General features: G+C 35.3%; 1 protein-coding gene across 2 annotated transcripts in view; it reads left to right on the forward strand.

Annotated features, from left to right (window-relative positions):
* Window positions 1-23,757, forward strand: part of ZNF143 (zinc finger protein 143) — a 37,218-nt gene that overhangs the window by 10,201 nt on the left and 3,260 nt on the right. For both annotated transcript variants that reach the window (XM_027461359.3, XM_005014890.6), the window contains exons 2-15: window positions 1,427-1,545; window positions 2,324-2,416; window positions 2,941-3,024; window positions 3,216-3,296; window positions 4,196-4,392; window positions 7,147-7,221; window positions 10,952-11,071; window positions 12,255-12,330; window positions 13,795-13,920; window positions 16,063-16,242; window positions 17,530-17,757; window positions 19,016-19,164; window positions 20,721-20,882; window positions 21,683-21,829. In XM_027461359.3, coding sequence (XP_027317160.1) covers window positions 1,434-1,545; window positions 2,324-2,416; window positions 2,941-3,024; window positions 3,216-3,296; window positions 4,196-4,392; window positions 7,147-7,221; window positions 10,952-11,071; window positions 12,255-12,330; window positions 13,795-13,920; window positions 16,063-16,242; window positions 17,530-17,757; window positions 19,016-19,164; window positions 20,721-20,882; window positions 21,683-21,829 — 1,830 coding nt within the window. In that variant the 5' untranslated portion in view covers window positions 1,427-1,433. The remainder of the gene's footprint in view (window positions 1-1,426; window positions 1,546-2,323; window positions 2,417-2,940; window positions 3,025-3,215; window positions 3,297-4,195; window positions 4,393-7,146; window positions 7,222-10,951; window positions 11,072-12,254; window positions 12,331-13,794; window positions 13,921-16,062; window positions 16,243-17,529; window positions 17,758-19,015; window positions 19,165-20,720; window positions 20,883-21,682; window positions 21,830-23,757) is intronic.

Raw genomic sequence — 23,757 nt, forward strand, 5'->3', positions numbered from 1 at the left:
AGATACCCCTTCCATTTTCCTCATTAAACTGTATCCAGTCCGTTAACCAGGATCTCTAACAGATAACCAAACTGTCAACAAGAATCTCACATGCCAACAGGATTTAGAGTTCAGGCCCAGCCTCAGGAGGTTTGTGGTGCTCGGTGTAACATCGGAGCACGGGGACACTGCCTTATCCCGTAGTTCTGAGCTACTAACCTGAGTTTCAGAGTGGGTTTGGAGACCACTGATGAGCTGCTCGTTTTCAAGGGCAGATTTCCAGATCATAGAGGTAAAAGTAGTCTGGTTATTTAGAAACTTAGTTATAAGTAAAAAAAAAATCCTAGATTATTCTCAGTCTTGAATTACAAAACAGTTGGCCATGGAATCATGCTAAGATTAAAAGCCTTGATTGTTTTTCTATACCTTTTTTGTGGATTACCTAACTACTGCTTATTGTAAGAAAAACTGTTGACTAAATAGACTGTAGCCTCGATTGCAATTCCATGTACTGTTTTTCCTTACATCCACATCTCTCTGCATGTGGCATTAACTAAAGGGCTAGCAGAATTCAGTCACTCAGGTTTTTTTTCCTGTGGTGGAAGCCAGCATCTGAGTTCACAGAATACAATGCTATGTATTTATTTTATAGCTTAATCCAGTAATACTGAAAATTAGTAACGGCCTTTCAGGTTCAATAGACTTCTTAAGATCCCATATTGAAAATTGCCTGGGTAAAAAATTGGTATCCAAAGAGATGGGCGGTTCTGTGAGATATGTGTGGAGTTGTGACTGTCACTGAGCAATCACTATCTTGTTTTCTTATTAATGCACTTTATTGTGAGATGCTTTATTATTTTGTAATTATTTTGTGTGTGTATATATGATACAAATGTGATATAAATCTTCCTGGTAAGTTTAGTGACATAGCTGGATCATTCCATCAGGCTTGCTAATCAAGTGTGTGAAGTGTGTGTTTCATCAGTTATCTGCTTCTGAAACTCCTACTGGCACTGGAGATATTTTTTTATATATAGTAAAGGCTCTGGTGTTATGGATGACCATGGGTGAATTGTCAGCTTTATTGTGATTCTGGGGACAAAAAGGTCTCATTATTTGTACCATCATTACCACCGCTTTTCTTTGTACATTTTTCTTTTCTTTAGTATAACTTCAATTCTTCAATTTACTAAATGATGCCTGAAGTTCTTAATAGCTCTTAGCTTAGTTAACTAATGTAATAATATTTAACTATTTGAAATAACTTTTTTTTTTCCATTGACTTTCTTTCCAGATAAGTCATTCATTGCGTTGTGTCTATGTGGAAAGTAACATAAAATGTTTGTAGTATTTACATAGAAATACAATAAAACTTGGCTTGTATTTAACTAGTTCTTGTTCTGTATTTATATTTTGTATTTACGCTTTGTGAATCCTTTCTTTCTAGGTAGACAATGTTACTAGCTCAGATAAATCGAGACTCTCAGGGAATGACTGAATTTTCTGGAGGAGGAATGGAGGCCCAGCACGTGACTCTCTGTCTGACAGAAGCTGTAGCTGTGCAAGGTAAACATTCAGTTAAAATATCTGTACTTTATTGTGTCTTTTCTGTTAGAAATTTAGATAAAACTCTAAAACTCAGGTAGCGTATCCTAAATGAAGAATCTAACACAAATCAGAAAATTATTTCTTAGTTAGCTGAGATTGATTAAACTCACTGATAGAATTCTGAAAGAGAACAATCCCTTAATTAAGGTAATGGGAGTATAAATGTGCCAAAATAAGGACTATGAAATGTGACTTAATTCTCACGATAGATATACTGTTTTATACTTAGTAACTGTCACCTAAGTATATATTAAAGTAGTTCAGTTTTAAAATAGATTGCTGATTTAGGATTGTTTTAAACTTGATGTTTTCTTACAGCTTTGTTATGATTTTAATTGATTTTTTTTTCGTAAATCTATTTTAATCTAAACAGATTAGCATATATTAATGATAGGTAATAGTGTACAGAACAAAATTATTGCCACAAATGTATATCACCATTTCACTGTTGGGGCTCATGACCTAATTAGTATTTCTCCCAAAACCTGAACTTTGTAGTCATCTATTCAATGACGTAAATTTTTCAGTTAAGGCAAATAACGTTGTAGCTGTCATGTTTATAGAGCGAGTATATTTTCAAAGCTCAAAAACCAGAGAGCAGATAAGAATTGTTACCTATTATTATTTCTAAAATCATTGTGTTTTAAATGATGTCATTATTTTTGGAGTTACTTAACTACTGATTTTTAAGGTTTGATGCTGCTAATAGTAAATATGTTTTTTGTTTCCTAACTAGATGGTGACAACTTAGAAAATATGGAAGGTGTAAGTTTGCAAGCAGTTACCCTTGCTGATGGCTCCACAGCTTATATACAGCACAATTCTAAAGGTAAGTCAGTGGCTAGAAGTTTACTTGTATTGGCATTGTATTCGCCTGTTTAACCCTGTCTTTGGAATATAAACCCATTGTATTGTAAAATCAGGGAAAATATTTACAGTGTTTACAAAGCTGTAATCTCATTTGGGGTTTTACAGTAATAATATAAAATAAATGTTTATTTCCAGTACTAATAAAGTGCAGCTATCAAATCTTAGGACATAAGTCAAACAGAAATTAAATGATCTTTATTCCTCAAACCCAAATATCAACATTCTGCCTAGTGGATAGGTAATAATAGCTAATAGATAATAGTACTTTATGGTGGATAAATTTACTTCAACGATCATGCCTTTTATCCCCGTTTTTTGTCCCAGAATTTAAAAACCATCATTATACAGCCATATTGTGCTTCATCATTACCAGTGTTTCTCTGTGACTTTTACTGATACTTTAATACTGAAAGTATCAACTGTGTGTTTAAAGTGTGAACGGTCATGCAGAATATTTTTAAAGAATCTCACAATGTATTTCAGATGGTAAATTGATGGATGGCCAAGTGATTCAACTAGAAGATGGTTCTGCAGCTTACGTTCAACATGTACCCATGCCTAAAAGTAGTAAGTGTAATAATACAAGATATGTATTTTTAAATACCGTATTACTGGCAAGTATTGATACTGACTAATTAATGCTCATGAGAACAGCTTCATTTCTCATCTTAATGCAAACAGTTTTGAAGAGATTGTTTTTGTAACTAATGGATTTTTCAAACTATTGTTGAAGCATTGTAATTCTTTCTTCCAAACAGGGGACAGCTTGCGTCTGGAAGATGGACAGGCAGTTCAGCTGGAAGATGGAACTACAGCATTTATTCATCACACCTCCAAAGGTAAATGTTTTTTGAAGTGTGATTTATTATTACGGTTCAACAGAACTTCACCAGTATAAAATATGGTACTGTATTTAGACGATGACATCATTATTATGATTCCCATTGTAGGTTTTTTTTCTCTTTTACATGGTGTCATCTAGAAAATACTGAAATTAGACTGGTTCAGTTCCTTATTAGGATCACATTTTAAAGATATGCCACTTACAATTTGTCATTAGGTAGTAGGGCAGAAAATGTGACAACTGACAGTTAAGAATGCAAACACGTTTATTTTAAATGATAACCTAGGTTTCTGCAGAATCTGTTTACACTAGTCTTAGAAACAGTCCTATTTCTCTTCAAAAAGTGAACAAGTAGCTATTTTAAGTTTGTTTAGACTACTGTAACAAGAATTGCATTCTACAGTCAAAAATACGAAAAGAGAATATTACAAAGAATTTATTCTTTAAGTCATCCTATGCTTTCTGTGTTTATTTTGCATATATTTTATTTGTATGATTATTTTCTTAAAATGATTGGATGTTTGAATTCTAAAATCTGAAGCATATGTGACAAATATTTTAAATTTTCTTGAATGGATTAGGAACTGAAAGCATATTTCTAGTCCTGATTTCCTTTGTAAATAAAGCTAGACTGATAGCAAACTGGTTATGCATTTCTGCAGCTGTGCAGAAGTAGAAGATACAGATGTTGTCTTGAAAGAACTTAATCAGTGCTATTCATAGTAATGTTTTCAGTGATTTTATTTCTCTCATATTTCATACATATATATATATATATATATATGTATATATATGTTTTTTGGAAACATTTTCTAAGTAGCAGTAGTTTCTCATGTTATCTGCAGATATCAGTATTCCTTTTCATTCATAACATTTCATAATGTTACTTCTCAGACAGTTACGACCAGAGTGCATTACAAGCAGTCCAGTTGGAGGATGGGACTACTGCCTACATTCACCATGCAGTACAGATGCCACAGTCAGATACCATTTTAGCCATTCAAGCTGATGGCACAGTGGCTGGTCTTCATACAGGAGATGCTGCCATTGACCCAGATACCATCAGTGCTTTGGAGCAATATGCAGCTAAGGTATACTGAAAGACATTTCATCTATCCATAATGTTTTAATGTCACATCATGTGATACCTGGCGGCAAAAGCCAATTGTGATATATTGTGAAATAAAATGACAAGAGAGTCTTCAGACTCTTAAAAGAGAGAACACCAAATTGTCATGACGGTGCTTCACTGTCACAGGCAGCTCCAGTATGTGTGCATAAAGAGAACAAGAAATTGAACGCCAAAATGATGTGAGTCAGGCTGATTTTGAAACTGATTTAGACAAGTAAATAATTACTTTCTCTAAGACATAAAATATAGTGTGATACTAAAAATTCATGTCCTGCACCTTAATGGACCCCTGTAAAGCATGACCCAACTGTTACAAAGGACATTGCAACTTTTCTGACTTCATAGTTCTCAGTGTGTCGATTCCTGGATGATTACAATCTGTGCTTCTTTTTCTCTGGAAAAGAGTAGAGTTAGTTCTAAATTCTGTTAGCATCTTTATTGTTACTGGGAAATGTCAAATTCTGGGAGAAGGCCAGTTAGGATAATTAAATGGCTGATACACCATTCGTTCCATTATATTTGTGTGTGTTACAGCTGAGGAGAACCTAAGAGAGCCAGTTGGATTGTGCTATGTTTGGCTATGCCCTAACATTTCATAAAATAAAAAGGTTATTCAAAGTTAGCTGAGCTGTAGTGACAAGCTTTTACACATTGCCAAGCTATTATTGCATTTAGATTTAAATTAATCATAACTTTGTCCTTTTTGATAAGGATCCATATTAATACCAATTTGTTGTAAGAGTAAGTTTTTGTTTTAAGAAGAAATAGAAGAAATGCAAATATATTTGCTTTTTTGTCCTATTTCCCTTAACATGTGTTTTTCACTTCTGTAACATGAAGTTGTATTCTGAAGTATGCTTCTGTGTATCTAGGAAAAACTACTTAATTTCTTTCAGCTTTCATCTCAGAACCTTATTCTGAAAGGTGCTGCTAGAATTTCTCAAGGACAGTCAGTAGAAGTGAGTTTCCAAGTACTTCATCTACATTACTTACAAAAGTAAATAGTAGCTGAGTTGTTACACCCCTGTTTTTCTCTTAAAAAGAGAAATGGGGTTTTATGATTCTGCTCCATGTCCATGTAGGCCTCATAGTAAGACAATGTATACTTTTCATAGAAGCTGGTACAGAACATTGAAAAAAGTACAGAAAGGGGCAACAGTGATGACTTAGCACATGAAATATGAGGTAAGGATAGGAGATAATTTTATAAAATTTTAAGTGGCACAAAGAAGAGTGGTGGCTTGTCATTGTCTTCACCAATATAGGAACTGGGGACCATCAAATAAAACTCTCAGGTCACAGGTTCAGGGACAAGAAGGGAATGATCCTTTTTCAAACAACATGAAGTTGAGCCATGGCACTACTTGTAGAATACTGCGCATGCTAATATGCCCCTGGATTCAAAGGGTAATTAGACAAATTCATAGAAGAAAAATGTGTCCAGGGCTATTAGGTAGAAACATCTGACTTCTAGTTCAGGAAGTTTCTCAGCCACAAATTGCTTGGAGGTTGGGAGTGTATTTCTGGGAATCTATCACTGTTTGCTTGGCCGGCTCCTGCAGTCTTCCCTAGGATCTGCTACTGGCTACTATTTGAAACAAAATGGTGTGCTAGATTGACCTTTAATTTTACTCAGTATAGGTGTCCTTATGTTTGCAATTGCAGGCAGACTAAATCTGTATTTAGAATTTAAGAGAGTCTTTCATGAAAAACTCAAAGATCTTCCTTTGGAGCAAAATTCTCTTTTAGGCATAGTACCACTTAGCCATGTCTTGCAGAGCGCGTATAAAGACTAAATAAAATCCTCTTAATTTTAGGGTAAGTCTACACTATCTTACTCTCAAAGCAACCAGTAAAAAAAGAGATTATTGCTTTCAGTCAATATAAAGTCAGAGGATATGGAGTGGAATTGCAAAGAGGAATTCCGACTAGATTTAGAGGCACTGGTCTCAGCCTTAAGTGTAATGGATGCAGAGGGTATTGTGATTGTGAGTGCTCAACAAAGAGGCATTTATAAAAGGGGGAACTATGTAAAGTACACTTTAAAATAGTTTTTGTTTTCTGCAGTGACTAATGAAACACTGAGTTGATGCGTGTGAGAGAGTATTAAATAATGATTTCAAATTAATACATAATAGTCTTTCAAATGTTTTTCTAAGCTCCTTGGAAAGCAGAGATACCTTTCTCTTCCTGTAAACTGTATTTAAAAATAAACATCTGGAGCAATATGCGAGTCTTTGCCTAGATGTTATATTTTTGCTATTTTGAGTTGAGATGTAATACGCTGCTCAGGTACTTTGATTCCAAAGGAGCGGTGCATTTGGAAACAAGTAGCTCTTCTTAACAGGGAGTGAGACATGCTACCCTATTATTTAAAAAAAAAAAAAAGTGTGTAATTTTTTAAAATTTGGAATTCACTGTTGCTAAATGTATAAGCTTATTACAATATTTTTTGAAGTTTTTTAATTTAGCACATGTGGTTCTTGTAGTCTTTTCAACCTTGTTTTAAGACAATCTTGAAATACTTACTGTACCTATCGTATAATGTAGGTGCTACAAGTGGTGCTTTTCGTGTTAACAGATGGGATAATCATGTTTCAAGAGGGAGCTAGAGAGCTATGAGAGAACAAGGAACTCAGGAACTGTAACTCTATTTTTCAAATGAATAGAAGTAACTTGAAAATGTTCTTGCCATTTCAACTTCATTTTTCAGGTCTCTATTGATGGAAATGACAGTGTTAGCGGCACAGGAATGATAGGTGAAAATGAACAAGATAAAAAAATGCAGGTATGTAGCACAATATGAAATAACGTAATACATCTATTTCTTCATTATTCCCTGTGCCCAGTAGCATGCACAATAGGTGGCCCTGTGTAGCCATGAACCAGATTTCACTGCCACCTTTTAGGAATTTTAGACTTCAAAACTATGCATGTCACATACAGATCATATTCCTCTCTGTCCAAGATCCATTCACATGATTTTAAAAAGACCTTCAAATACTGTCTCTGTCTTTTTTCTTCCCTTTTTTCTTTTAAAGCATAGTTAAAAATTATGTTGGATTTCTAAGATCTGACTTTTTAACCTGAGTATTTCATCAGTGAGGGGGGTAAGTATTTCAGAAGTTCTTTTCCAGATCTTGAACTTCCTTTTTATATTCCTTAAATGAGAAGGAACACTGAATCGAGTAATTAATTAACTTCTTGTCAAGAAAGATTAATTCTAGACATGTGCCTCCGATTGTTCTTTCTTTGGTACCTTATTTTCATTCCACTTGCCCTGTGAGATTCCCTTATTTTTATTTCAGGTTTTGTAAGCAGTCAGTAGTTGAAGGTGCTGTTCTAGTGAACCCCCTAAAGAAGCAGAAAAATACTACCAGTTCTTCTGCAATCATGTTATTATGTAGAAGTGTGTGTGTGTGTATGTGTGTATATATATATATATATACACTCACAACCCATTTCAATGTGAAAGTATTGATTTAAAATTTCTAAGGGTAATGGAGAATACAGGTTAAACTTACGAAGTCTGAGGACTTTTTTTAACCTGGGATTTGTAAAATTGTGTAAGGACAGCGGTCTTCCTCACCATAGAACACTCCATTAAAGAAAAATAAAAAAAAAAAAAAAGAAAAATACATTGTAGCCTTCAAAGAGTTATGAACAAGAACAGAAAATAGTAACAAGACCCTATACCCTCACATGCTCAAATGACAGAATCAGAAATGTTAAGTCATTTCACTGAGAATGATAGAGTCATCAGAGAAATACTGCTTTTTGTGTAATTTAAGAGGTAATGAACTAGATAACAATGAAGAATATCTTCCAAGGTAAAATATCTTACAATACCCATGAAAGGTAGAATTATAGGCTCACCTTTGACAGTGACCTTAAAATCCTTTTTTGTTTTTTTTTTTGTTTGTTTCTAAGTTAGGTCCCACAATATTTAAAGCCAAAGATGCTCCACAGTTGTGTGTGTGGCATGACTTTGAAAGGAGAGAAAAGCCAATACATACATTATCTATGGTATTGGAAAATATTCCATAAAATGAAATCAAGAAATGAAATCAAGAAATGCAGACTTTTAGGTTTGATTAGAGATACAATTCCATCAAAATGCAAAATTCAAGGAAGAGCAGAATATGGTTTTGGTTGGTTTTAATTAAAAGTTAAATAAGAGCCTATTAAACAAAGTGACCCGTTACCAATATCCAGTTACATGTTGACTTCAGCCTCAACCCCAAAACAAAATGAAGTGAATCAGAAGGTTGCTTTATCTTACACGTGTACGGCAACATGTATGCCATATGGGAATGAGCCAATCTTATGGAGCATTATGTGATCCAAACAAACAATGAAAAAGATCTAATATTTCAAAAGGTATTAAGGCATAGTCTCAAATTCTGACCACTGTAAGGTGACTTCAGTTGGCCAACCAAAGAACTGAGGGGCCCAAAGCTATTGCTTATTTCTGAAAGTGTTAACTGTGGTTATATCATGGTGTGATCAGATACCTACTTGTAACTCGTTCGGAAATACTACGTTGCTTGAGATAAAATAGTTTAATATTTAGATATAGTATTAAATAAGTGTATATTTATAAATTCTTTATGAAGGTCACAGTAACACAAGAACAGAACAGATGTTATGCTTCTGAGTAGTCATTCAAACCAGTTGCATATGGTTAGGGTTTTTACCAAAGTAAAAAACCGTAAAACCTCATTGTGATTTGTACATGTGAGAACAAAAGTCTGTGTGACCAAATGGATATCACACATTATTTCTTTTCACATCTGTCATACCCATCTGTTCACGATAAAAGCAGAATCATATGACTGGTTCATATGGATATGATATAAAAATCTTATCTGAGATTTCTGTTACCTTTGTTGTTCTCCTGTGCTACCTGTCTGAACTAAGTCAGGATGCATCTGTGATTACTTTTAAACTTTAGGGTTTGTTTTTTTTTGTCTATTTAAGTGTTTTGAACAACAGAATTTCTCTCAAAGTGTCAAATTATTATAAAGGTGCTTTATGTTATTTTGATTTTGTGCCTAACATCTAAATTTTTTATTTCTTTAAAGAACATTATCTTCTAAGAACAGTAATTTTAATACAATATCTGTTCTTGCTGAATAATACTAACTGAATTCTTAATAATTTTCAAGTCATACCAACTAATGTGTTGTGAAGATGTGTACTTCTGCAAACAGTTGTTTGACCAAACAAATGCTCGTGATTTTCAACTGATTTTTTCCTGCGTGTTTTATCCTTTATCCCAATCTTTGTATTGATAAAATGCCTGGTTATTTCCTTGTGGATACTAGAAATAGCACATTGATTACAGAGTTGTTTAAATTTTCTTTTAAACTTTGACATCCCTCAGCTTTATAGCAGATCGTAGCTACTACATACATACTGCTATATGCTAAAACTGCAGAAAAAAATGCTAACAGTTTTCCTGACAGGAAAAAATAATCCAAAAGTGTTGGAGTGTACATACTTAGCTAAGGTTGTGTTACCAGTGTGTCTTCTCCGCATTAGGCAACGCATTGCCAGCAGGTTGAGGGAGGTGATCCTTCGCCTCCTTCATCACTGGTGAGACATACCGGGAACACTTGGTGCAGTTTTGAGCAGGCTCTTAGTGGTTGACAATGACAGGATAAGAGGCATTTGGCACATATTGAGGTATAAGAAATTCAATTTAAATGTGAGAAAAAAACCTTTTGACTCTGAGAAAGACTGGACACTAGCACAGGTTGCCCAGAGACCTTGTGGTGTCTCTGGAGATGCTCAGAACTCACCAGGACACTGCCACGAACAACATGTTGCAGCTGACACTGCTTTGAATGGTGGAGCTGCAGCAGGGCTGCCTTCCCATCTTAACAGTTCTGTGAAATGCTCTTTGACAATGTGGAATGGAATCAGATCCATAAGAAAAGGGGGTGGTTTGAAAGGATATTATGTATGCTATTATGTATGTTTTCCTGTTGTGTCATGCAAAAAGAAGAGTGCAACCTAGTTGTAGTTGTTCCAGTTAGTTTGATCAAAACACATGCATCACTGAAAAAGTACAAAATGCTTTCCTTCATTTTCAAAAAGTGCTCATTATAAGTGTATTTAATCATTGTTTAGCCTTTGCATGAACTTATCTTTGAAGGTGGTCTGACTTACATCTAACCTCCCTTAGGAACAGAACCAGTGCCTTAGGTGTAATCTAAGCCTTTTCTTTCTAACACTTGTTTTACCACTGAGCTTATTTTTCAAATTAATTTGTATTTGTTGTTGTTTGACTAATTAATGAACACATTTAAATATATTAGCTACAAGTAAATATGCTTTACATTTTCTCTCTTTCATCAGAATCTATGCTTTTTATTTTTTGAGGGCTAAGGAATACATGGCATAGCAAAGAGAGACAAAAGAAACCTGTTAGAATCCGCTCTGACTTAACTACAAATAGGGTGTGACTTTCCCAATCCTTTGTATTTTTTTAATGATTTGTTTTTCAATTTAAGATTGTCTTGCAAGGACATGGAACAAGAGTGACTGCAAAATCTCAGCAGAGTGGAGAGAAAGCATTCCGCTGTGATTATGATGGCTGTGGAAAACTGTACACGACAGCTCACCATCTTAAGGTGATGAGATGTAAAATGAGCTTTTGTAAATGTACATTTTGTAGATGTAAAATGTACTTTGTAGGTGTGATTTTTTTAAAAAACAAATTATATGCTTGAAGTTATAGAAATGGATAGAGAGATAATTGCAATGGTGATGTTTTGTTAAATGTTTACTGGGTTGATACTACAATAATTGGTTGTCTCAGATGTTCATCCAATTTTGCTTAGTGTTCTGAGGTGATGCACTTTTTGAAAACTGAGCATCTAATAGATTATAGTCATGGGCTAAAAAAAAATATAATCTTTATCTGTTAACGTTATATAAAATGTGCACTATAGCTTGAAAAAGAATACATATTGGCTGTAAATGGTACTTATTTAGCTGGTCAGATTAAGTTGGATGTAGATGTGGCATCATGTTGGGCTCTTATATTGCCAGCATGTAATAATGTAGGTTCTTGTAGGTTCCACCAGCAGTATCACAGTAATTTTGAAATCCAGTGTTCACTTTGTTTAATCTACGTGTATGCATGATCATGCAAGAATTCCAGATTCTGAAAGATTTTTTTCATCATAAGTCTAATTCTTCAAAACAATCGAACATTCAAAGTGAAGAGCTGGAACGTTTTCTTTACAAATGGCAACTCCTTATTTCTCTCTTGTGTTTTGTTTTTTGGTTGCTTGTTTTTGTTTTTAAATAATTCAAAATATTACTGGAAACTGAAAATGTAGAGAGGTAACCACTTGCAGATGAGGTGAACTCCCTGCAGTGGAAAACTGTTGAGTCAGTGAGTAACTGGCTGCATGGATTATATGCCACAATGGTGTCCTTGCTGCAGAGATTTCATGCAATGCAAGAGGATCAGTAGAAGTTCTCAGTGGAGTTAAAAATCAAGAGAGAGTGGGCCTGAGGCATTTATGCATACTGTCTTTTGTAGTTGCATGTTGTCAATTCCACATATATTTAAAGAAATGTTTTTTGCAAAACTAACTCAAAAGGCTAGACCTTTGAAGGAGACATCTGTAATTTTAAGGAAAATACTGCTACCCTATTCTGTTAACTTCTATGACTGAGTGAAGGACATCTTAATGTGAATCTTAGGAGGAGAAATAAAATGTATTGTCTTTGAGAATGAGCTGTTTGTTTTGAAGTAATCAGATGCAACATTTCACTAAATCAGTGTATTGGATGTCTTGGCAGGTACATGAAAGGTCACACACAGGAGACAGACCGTATCAGTGTGAACATCCTGGATGTGGTAAAGCTTTTGCAACAGGTAATCTTTTGTAGACTAGCTCTTACTGCTTGCTAATGTTTGTCCATATAAGATAAGTTTTTAGTATTTTTTTTTAAACTTCTAAGTTAGAGAACCTGCTTGGGAATACATTTATGAGAACTACAGAAAAAAGTAATTTCAGATAGAGCAGCAGATGGAAAGGAAGAAGGGGGAATGAGGTGAAACACTTAACACTTTCCCTTAGTCTTCAGCTGTCATGCTACAGTCATATTTTATCTTGAGAAAATAGCCCTTTCTTAAGGTAAAACTAAGAATATAAATTAAATGAGGTGATAATAAGAAGCTGAACCTGCTGGCTGGAGGCAAACATATGATCTTCTGTTTCAAAGTTGAAAAGAATGTGGATGGGAGGTCCTCTTATTTTAGTATTCTTTATCTAATTGAATCAGGAAGACATTTCTCTTGAAGTGAACTCTGCATTTCATACTCCATTCATGTGTGGCTATAAACAGCTTTTTGTCTACTAATACCGTATTTGTGGTCAGAGCCATTGTACCACCTTAGTTCAACAACCCTTGCCTTTGGTATAGTTCTTGTTAAGTACCGAATGCTCTCATTTTAAATATTTATAACTTTACTGGGTTGGATCATGAAATTTAGTTTATTTTAGATTTAAGAATGAAGTAATGCTCTACTTGGTAGCCATCCTGTGTGTTTTTCAGAAATCAAAAATAGGATTTCTAGGTGTTTTAGGGATATATTGAGAACACACTGAAATTAAAGCAGGTGCCATCTTCTTACAGACTGTAACTTTACTTTGTGTAAATATACATCACTAGTGGACAGAAGGAAAATTCAAGTTACTGTTTTTAAATTGATTTTTGGGTGTTCTCTGGTCATGATATTTTCAGGGAAATGCAGAAGGGAAAATATTGGTAAAATGCTGTTTACAAAATTGTTAACAAAGAGGATCTGATCCAAAGCTTGCTTTAGATTGTAGAGTTTTTAATGATGATGAGTTTCTGAAAGTAGTCCTGTAGGGAGTGAGCATCTGTGACTGGTGTCAGTTGGCATGTATACATGTGATAATAATATGGTTTAAAAAATATTAGAATAACTTGGAGCCCAGATAGCAGTAGATATTATTACTATTGACTTCATTATTGATTTTCATGTGAGCTAATAAATGCCATTTAGATGATAGTGTTAGTATGAAAAAAAGAAAAAAAAAAGACCAGATAGAGAGCATACAGCTTCCTCAGAAGACAGGATTTGTCCACATTATAATCATTACAGTTTATCCCTCTGAAGGGAGTAAGAAGTATACTTTATTAATAAATGAAGAAAGAAAAAAAATATAAACTGTATCTAGAGGTCTGTTGTTCTGTACGGTAGAATGAAGAGCTTGTACAGAGTGAAAGTGATGGTTGCGCTCTTTAAAACCATCAGAAATGGTTTCTAATTTTGTATTTATACTGTTGTAACGTCTTTTCCTATCTTCAGGGTATGGGTTAAAAAGTCATGTCAGAACACACACTGGTGAAAAGCCGTATCGGTGCACAGAAGAAAATTGCACCAAATCATTCAAGACTTCAGGAGACCTGCAAAAACACATCCGAACTCACACAGGTACTATTGTCACTTTTTTTTTCTGGTTAATTCACGTATGTGGATTTTTTTCTCTGATTGCTCTGTTACTTTATACTTATGAACTGAGCCTGTGTATGTTCTTTCTGAAGCCCAGTGAGCTCAAAAGCGTTTCAGCATGGTTAACAATTTACTTCAAATCCAGCATGCTTTTATTGTAAGTGTGCTGAAGCATTCACACTACCATTGCAAACGCACCAACATTTCGCAGTGTCACTTACGTTGTCACTTGGTGCCTCTATGGTTTCATTTGCAGCTATAAAAGAACAAGGATCTTCACCTCACTAATCCAGTTTACCTTTTAGAAACGGCATCAGTGTTTTTACATTTCGGTGCTTTAAGATAAATTGCTTGTGGGGTTCATGAAGATTGATAGTTCTCAGATTATTGCTATCTCCATTTCCCTTCTTGCAGCAGAAAAATGAACAAACATATGCTACAAAAAAACAAATGTTAATAAATATTCCAAACGTGTAAAAATACAACCATGTCCTTTGTGCAAATTGATGGAGTTGTGTGTGCTCATACTCCATGCAACAGTGCACCCAGTGGAGGCAAGCAAGTCCAGGGACACTGCCCACTCTTGCATGGCTTTGAAACTTTATCTCACAGACCAGCGTTAGTGCTTCCTTCATTTTCTGCCTATTTCAGCCCAAAGTGATTTCAGTGGCAGGCCAGTCTCACTTCCTGCTGCCATCATGTGCTTTGCCTCAGCTTCCTGAGCCCCTGGATCACGGATTCTGGTGTCAGAAAAGCTGGTGGCACCAGGCGCTGCTCGGCTTCCTCCTGGCTCCTGTGGGGCAGAGCTTGAAAGCGCTGTGACCTGCTTTGCATTGCTGGTGCTGGAAATCTCCATCACCTGGAGACAGGTCACTTTTCTAGCAACTCCATTAGAAACATAAAGGCTGGCCTGGCAAACCAGTCGGATGGCATTCCTGCAGGCCTTCTCGGAGAACAGTCATTGTTTTGGTTTGTAATGGAGGGTCTGTCGTTGGGCGGGGTGACTGCGGCCCTGCGCCTTTCAGGCTGTAACTTGAGGTGCTGTGGTGCAGGAAGGATTAGGGGAGCCATGGTAACACAACATTGAGGCGTGTACACTCACATACGCTCTGCCTTTTGGCAGAAAAATGAAAAACCTTCCCGAAACAGCTGCCTTAAGGAGTGAATTACGGTTTCCTCTGCCAAGGAGCTAACTGCTTTGGAGTTTCATGGTATTAACGGCTGTATCAGGACTTCACTTTTTATTTCTGCCTTTACCACTACAGATACAACTTTAAATACTTAATCTGCCCTCTCTTGCTCTCAGATTGCTCTTCGGTAAACAGTACAGTGAGTGTAATGTGCTTAGCTCTAAGCAGTGTGAAATGACCACAGAACAGCGTGTCAGGTGTCTTGCACTTCTCCCAAGTCAGCCCCGCTTTGCTCTGCCCCCCAGCAACTCTATGTGCTTTGGTAGATCTGAAGGGTCAGGGAGATTAGGTAGGGACTGATCTTATCTGCCGTTCATGGTGAAGGTTTTGGTGGAATTCAGTGAGTTACCGTGTTTAAATTCATAATAGTCTTACTAACAACAACAAAAAATCTGTATTTGTGATTGCTTTGGTTTTGGGGTTTGAAACTTGAGTTTCAAGGCTGTCTCTCTTTACAAAGTTGGCTCTGCTCTTTTAGGTTAAATGCTTTCTGTGGTGAGTTTTACTAATCCATCTGGATCTTGGTTATATACTAAATCATGAAGGTATTTTTTCATCTTGTTCATTACAATTGAGAAATACACAAATAGTATAATACATTTGTATTGAATAATGTATGTAAGAATTCGTATGGGGGTTAAATACATGTTAGAATATGGCACAGTATGGAAGCTAGTCAGCAACTGAGTCTGTTTTGTACATCATAAAGTACTAACCTAAATACTTCATAATTTAGATCACAGACTACAGTTTTCTGAAATTATGCCAGATATTGCTAAAGAGCACTCCACATTCACATGCTCATGGTTATTTTTGACTGAGGCTCTTAATTAGATAGCTTTGCATTCCAACATTTAGGGTAACTTAATGATTTTTGTATTCTTTCATATTTTCTCCATCTGTACCTTTTCTTATTATTTTTTTTTTTTTTTAGGTGAAAGGCCCTTTAAATGTCCTTTCGAAGGATGTGGCAGGTCATTCACAACATCTAATATTAGAAAGGTTCACATCAGGACACATACAGGCGAAAGACCTTATTACTGTACAGAACCAGGATGTGGGAGAGCTTTTGCCAGTGCAACTAATTATAAGAATCACGTGAGAATACACACAGGTATATGAATGGTGTTTCTGTGTTTTGAAGGAAACCTGCTTGGGAGGGCCTGTGTCATTCTTTTTTTTTTTTTTTTTTTTTTTCACACTGTTTTGGTGCACTCTAATTTGGTATAGTCATGTTTATGTGACCTGAGCTGGTACTTTTGTTTGGGCCTTATCTCCGCTCAGCTGTGGAGAGGTAAGCAGTTAATTTTCCCTCCTTGCTGTCAAGGTATAAAAAATTTCATTTGGCTCCAAAGCTCTTTGAAATGAATGTGAAACTTTGCCTTCAGTGGACACCAGGTTAGATACTTAATATAGTTCTAGGGTTTGCCAGTGTTGTGAGATGTATATTAAGTAACAGCAAAGCATAAGCCTGAGGTTGACTTTGGCTCACCTTTGTGAGTCACCCTTTCATCTCAGTTGTATTTTCCTTGCTCCAGGAATGGTGATCAAATCCTTATTTTCATAGACCAGAGTTGAAAATACTTAGCCACCTTGATTGGCAGGGTTAGTCAGAAGAAATAATCTGCACAAATTAGAAGGCTTTAAAATGTAAGAGCTATTAATGACTCTTACTATGTATATAATATCATCTTGGTAGCATTATATACAGCCTTATATATTTTATAGAAATACAGGCAAATTTGATAATCTGAGATAAAAAACTCATCTCTATCTTTTTAGTTTATAATGTAATTTGGATGTTTGTTCATTGATTTTAAATTAAAGGTGCTTTTTATGTTAAACCCTGTTTGTTTAAACATATGCTTCCTGTAGATTTCTTCAGACCTTAAAGACTCAAAAGTAAAATAAATTCTACTAGTATAACAACATAGCTGATCACTGAAGAAAAGTACAGAGCTTCCACTAATACAGGAACAAAATTGTCAGTGCTGTGCCAAACTGACATTTAGATTGGTATCTTCCCAGAAGCCCATAGTGCTACGTATGTCACACAGGGATGCAGTTTCCATTTGTTTTCATCCTTAGGATCAGTTTCAAAAGATTCTGCAGATTGCATCTTTCAGACTGCATCATTCTGTCTTCATCAGAAGGACATTTTATATGGAATGATAGGGAGGAAAAAAAGGGCCTAACTTTCACTGGCAGTTAAAAAAAAAAAAAAAAAAGAAAGAAAAAAAAAGTGAGAGGCTGCATTGATAAACTAGAGCTTCGATACTGCCTTTGAAATTGAAATTTGGTTGGTAATAAAGACTTGTCAGTAAATATCTACAAATTTATTGTCAATTTTGTTTGTGCATCCTGGATAAAGTTCTCTTTACCCCTTCTGTTTTCCATACAGGGGAAAAGCCCTATGTCTGTACAGTTCCTGGTTGTGATAAACGTTTTACAGAGTATTCCAGTTTATACAAACACCATGTTGTACATACTCATTCCAAACCGTATAACTGTAACCACTGTGGGAAAACATACAAGCAGATTTCTACACTTGCTATGCACAAGCGGACAGCACATAATGACACAGAGCCAATTGAAGAAGAACAGGAGGCTTTTTTTGAGCCACCTCCAGGTTAGAGTTTCAGATTTTGAATCTCTTGTTGTAACAAATGGGTTGGATAATATTTTGCTGTTTTTTATAACCAAATGAAAACATAGATAAAAATCTGAGGATTTAATAAAGTTATTTAACTTCTTTGTAGGGCTTTTTAGCATGGTAGTCAATTTGTAAACAGAAACCAAGCGTAATTAACCAGCTTATAAACTGAGTTTTATAGCAAGCTGAGAATAAGAGAGAAAATAGAGCTGCAGCCCCAGCAAACCTGCAATAAAAAATCCCACTATGAACATGAATGTAGGAAGGAACCTGCCAGAGTGTAAAATGTTTGGTTGCAACCTAGGGGATTTTTCTGAGTGCATAAAACACTACAGTTGCTGGCAGTCTTTGGGGAGGAATAAAGGTACTGCCTTGTGAAAAGAAAGAATCTTGTCTGTGCAGCACCCTGAGACTATGCTGGTTTTGCTGCAGTTAACAGCAGTTTCTGTGAACAGACCTAGAGGCAAAGATGAAAAAAAGCTTGAGTGTTGTGGGACTCATTTAGAATGTTTTTATGATAGGAGTATTGTATCCTGTGAATATAAAAAAATAGGCTAAAGGAAGTATTTTGAGAACAGCTACAAATGCTAAATTCTGATTTTAGATGTGACTAAGATAAGAAATACAGATACAAACTGTTTTGATCAGATTAGTTGTTCTATTTTACTACAGATATTTGGGAAACTGCACTAAATGCCTCAAGCAAATTTGCAATAGTCTAATGCCATCTTTTAAGAGCATGATAAGATTCATTTGTTGAGGTTAAACATTTATTAAGATAATTAACGCTACTTAAATCTTCACACAAAGGCATCACTGTATTCTTCTGTATGTTTGTTAATGAATAACTCTTTGAAAAACTGCCGGTTGTGTTCTCATGAAGCCTCTTGTATGGAAAGGTTAATGTTTGCAGAATGAATTAGAGTTGTCACCTTTTTAATGTTTGCTTATGAACTATATAAATACTACACGTGATGAAAATACACATTTAGATGTGTTGTAACTTATTGATAGAAGACTGTACCCCGGCTTCTAAAAACAATTAATTTGAGACTTTATGACTTGCGTTTGTTGTTTTTCCTTCTTTTGTTTTTCTCATCTTTCCACTAGCATTTTTCTACTGAAGTATTTAAAAGCCTTCAAACCAGGCTGGCGTTTAACTGTTGTCATTTATATTTTCCTGCCAGTCTTCAGAGTATGTAAACTACCCTCTTGCTTTCTTTGTGTCAAATAGGTCAAGGTGAAGATGTTCTCAAAGGCTCACAGATAGCCTATGTGACAGGTGTGGAGGGAGAAGATGTAATTTCTGCACAGGTTGCTACAGTTACTCAGTCAGGTTTAGGTCAACAAGTAGCACTAATTTCCCAGGATGGAACCCAACATGTAAGTAACCTGTGTGCTAAAGAAATGACAAAAATATGTTGAGAATTAAGGTTGGTGGTTGTGTACGCTCCATGCACTTTCTCAAATCAGTTAGGATCCTTAATAAGTATGTACATGGATTTCTTATGGAAATAAATTTCTTTGGAGCTCATGTAGTATCTTTAAGGTTGAGCTTCCTCTGGAATACATAAATTACACCACATATTCTGATACCTGAAACTGTATCAATACAATTCAAAATTTTTTTTACTATCCTTGTTATCTTTGTCACTGTTAACAACTCAAATTCCATTGTGCTCACAATGTCGGCACAGGCTATTACAACAACTGTTACATCTACAGCCTAGTTTCTGGATTCACAGAATTCCCTGACTTTTCTATTAATATTTGATGATCATCTTCACTGTTGTCTTGCCTGCGCACACTTTTTAGGAAAAATAGTCGTTTTAGTCCAGCTGTCTGTTTTATGAGCCGTTTGGTAGTGTTAAATTCTTACTGTTTCTAACGTAAACAAGAGAGGATCAGAAAAAGGAATGTTTTGATGCTATCTCCACTTGAAAATTCCTGTGCATAGCTTTATTTTTTTAAGGTGTTGGTATGAAATTTCACTAAGAGGGGATTTCAACACAATTCTTTAGTTTAGCTCTATTAATATGTTGAAGGCATACAGGGAAAATTATGTTTCTGCTGAGAAGGTATCTGATATGCCAGTAGCATGTGAAAAATATTTTCTAAATTAGACTTGGAGATGAAAAATTAAAGGTGTCTGTTATATTGTCAGCCCTGAATGCTGCAGCAATACTAAGTAACTGGCATTTTTACCCTCTGACTAAAGGCCTTCAGGCCTTAAAATGGAGTTCTCGCTTTTATTAATCATTCAGCTTGACTTCAGTTCTGGGATGTTTTTATTGCCTTCTAAATCAGACATCAAATCAGTTATCTGATGCCCTATTACATTTATACAGGAGACATCAGTAATTTGTATTGTTGGGAAGTAATTCGTATTGTTGGGAATTCATATTGGTGGGAAGTATGCATCGTTTTTCTTACTACTGAGCTCGTTTTATTTCTGTAAACAGACAAGTGTGTTTGAAAGACCATGGGATGTTACATCTCCACCTGTAAGATGTATGTAGTGAGGGCTTTTCATCCCAGACTGGGACTTGTCCAAGGAGTGACACTAATTCTCAGGAAATGCATGAGCATCCCTGTCAGGAAGTTGAATAACAGCTACTAGATCTTGTGACCAGTATGTTACTTGTGAACAGGATTTAAGGTGTTTTTTCCAGTGTTACTATGAACAAGTTGCCTTTTCATTCTGAATTATTAAGACTTTCAAATTAGGAAACTGAACTTGCAGTAGTATTTCTGCTGAAGCAACGAGCAGGAATTTGTTTGACGTTACACTGTTACACTTAAAATGCATATCACGTTGTTTTTTTCAAATCTTAGAAACATTTACCTGAAAACGTGTTACGATGCTAAAAGCTAAAACTCAAGTATGACTTGAGCATCGGTTAAACTTTTTTTACTTCAGGATATGCTTTGTGTTTCAGGTCAACATCTCTCAGGCAGATATGCAGGCCATAGGGAATACTATCACTATGGTAACACAAGATGGCACCACTATCACAGTCCCTGCCCATGATGCTGTCATCTCTTCTGCGGGAACACATTCTGTAGCAATGGTTACTGCAGAAGGCACTGAAGGACAGCAGGTAAAGTATTTTCCTGTGTACATGTGTAGTGTTCCTTTATGAGATAATATACAATAGGCACATAAGCCATCAAAATTCTGTCATTCACATAGATTTATCTAATGAAAGAAGTTTTCAACACCTGGTCGTATCATTCCCATCAGAAGACTATGATGTGCTCTATTCCAGTGCTGTACAACAAAATATTGCTGAATGTTTTAGAAACAATACTTTGTCCCCAAGAAAAAAATTTGAGGTACCAACCTGATAATTCATGTATGTATATGTAAAATAAGACACAGAAATACTAAGCATCTCCCCAGAGTCGCACAGTAAATGAGTGGCAAAGCTAAAAATTGAATCCAGTAGGAACTGTAACTTTATCGCTTCATGCCATGGGATTGTAATTTATTTGTCAGAGAGGAAATACTTGTATGTATTTTCAGTTTTGCTTTTAATATATAAATACAGTAGCTAATGTTTCTAGGAGAAATACAGTCATACAGTTTTTAATATTCAGGTTAAAATGCATTCCAATGTTTTAAAAATGTACCGTGTGAAAAAGAACATTTATTTTTCTGCACAGGTACAGTTACTGAATTCTTTGCAGTTCTGAGGATATTTGTGTTTTGAGAGCTAACATAATTTTCAGAAACACAGTGATGGTAACCTTTCTTAAGAAATGATCTGTTTTGCAGGATAAAATTATGTTCATAAATAGTCATAGCTTTGAATTAACTTCAAATTTGAAGAAAACTGTTGCATGAGTTGAATAATGGTAGTCTGAAATCATCCAGTTGATTCTTTCTTTGGTCCTGAAGGTGGCTATTGTGGCTCAAGACTTAGCAGCATTTCATAGTGCCTCATCAGAAATGGGACATCAGCAACATGGGCACCATCTAGTGACTACAGAAACTAGACCTGTTACGTTGTTGGCTACATCCAATGGAACACAAATTGCAGTACAGGTAAGACGATAAATGTTTTTTGGAGTGTTTTTTACTTCTGAAGCTAGAAGCTCCTGATATTATAACAAAAGGATTAGAATTAGCTTGGCTTCCAGGAAAAAAACAGTCAGTAACCATATGACCTCATCCTATTTAAAACAATATATAGGATTATCAAGAGGAATAGTAAGTGCCCTTTTTTTCAAATCTGCTTGTAGAGCTTTGGAAAAGGGTAGATTCAGGGAGAGCTAAATTTACCGCCAAGCGAATCTTTTGCAGGAGAAAGATGTACATAGTAATTTGGAGTCATGGATCTTCAGTGGAAGAGCGTTTTCATTCATCCTTCAGCATTGCATGTTAAGCTGATGAAGAATGACATGTTACCAAAGTTAAATGGCTGTGAACTCCCCTGTACAGATAAAACTACTGAATTTCTTATTAGTACGCTGAAATGCTAACAACAAACAAGTATGAATAGTTCTGTAGGAAAAGTAATAATCAGAAATCTTTGGAGATAGTCTCCATTTGTTTGTGTGTCGGACCAGTATAAACAGCAGTCTCTGAAAGTATTTCCTCATACTGTCCGTACACTGTAGTAAAAGTAATTTCTAGGTATGAAGAAGAAGTTTAATTTAAATTGGCTAATTAAAAAAAAAAAGAAAAAAAAAGTGAAAACCAAGCACAAATCAAATGTTTTAGTTAGAAAGTAACTGAAAACAAAACATAGACAAGTATTTTATAGTTTATCCACAAGTAAGCTTGAGAGAAACTCCTAGGGCAAAGGAACTATCAGTGTACTTGCTACCTTACTCAAACAATCTGAGTAAGTGTATATACTACTTTTATTACATAAGACACAATGGTAGGTAAATACAAGCTCTTGTAATTTTAAAAAAATGTTTCTTAAAGTGACATTAGAGTCAGGGTTCAAGTAAATAACTGAGTGATCTTAGAGAAATTGCTTCTCCAAGGACACAATTCAATTTTAAACCCAAAGTAAAAGAAAAGGAGTTAAAGTAGTTTAAATTTTGGTTTACATGTTAGGATCAATCCTGCAAAGTGCCTAATACTTTTAGTGCACCTCAGAGCCATCTTTGTTCTCTGCTTTATTATTTGCATAAATAAGAAGTACGATGAGAATGTAAGAAAGCTACCATATTTAAATTTACCAAGGAATTGGGACACAACTCTCTGTGGGCTTGATCCTATTGAGCTAGTATCACTACAGAAATGCTTTGTTGTAGAGAACATAGAAAATCCCAGGAACCTGATGTCTCAAAATAGTGTGTGGAGGATAATTTTAATACAATTTTTACTGCCTATGTATTCCAAGGGAGTTGAAGATACTCAGTTTTCCTGAGTGCAGTTTGTATGATGGCCTTTAGCTCTCAAAAATACATCAAATCATCATCATATTGAGTGGCAGTTTGGCTGTGCAAAGAGGAAGTGCTCAAAAGAGCTTCTAAATAAAAAAGAATTAAGTGGTATATTTTAATATATGTCTGTTTAAAAAAAAAAAAAAAAGGAAGTTCTTGGAAATAGCTTCAAATAGAAAGGGAAATGCAGAAGATGGACACACAAAGTTCATTTTGGAGGATAAAATATACTTTGCATGTGGAAGTAACAGCAACTTAAGTCTGGTTCCTTCAGATTATTCATATTTGCTGAAAGTAACAAGAAATCAAAACTTGGGAGTGTTTGAGTCTCGTGTTTAATGCCATGGTCTGAGTGTATGTATGCATGCGACTTTCTAAGAGCATAAACTGAAGGGAACAGTGTTCGTATTGTCAAGCTGAAATGACAGATTGTTATCTTGCCCCTTGTTAAATTTAACATAGCAAATCAGATGTTGATTGACAAGCAATGAAAGGTAAAAAGCTCATAATTCTGAATTCCTGTTTTGTTGACTTGTTTGTACTACTCAAAATTACATGCAAAAGAAGGCACAT

This window comes from Anas platyrhynchos, chromosome 5, assembly GCF_047663525.1.
Source record: "Anas platyrhynchos isolate ZD024472 breed Pekin duck chromosome 5, IASCAAS_PekinDuck_T2T, whole genome shotgun sequence".
In the NCBI taxonomy this organism is placed as follows: Eukaryota; Metazoa; Chordata; class Aves; order Anseriformes; family Anatidae; genus Anas; species Anas platyrhynchos.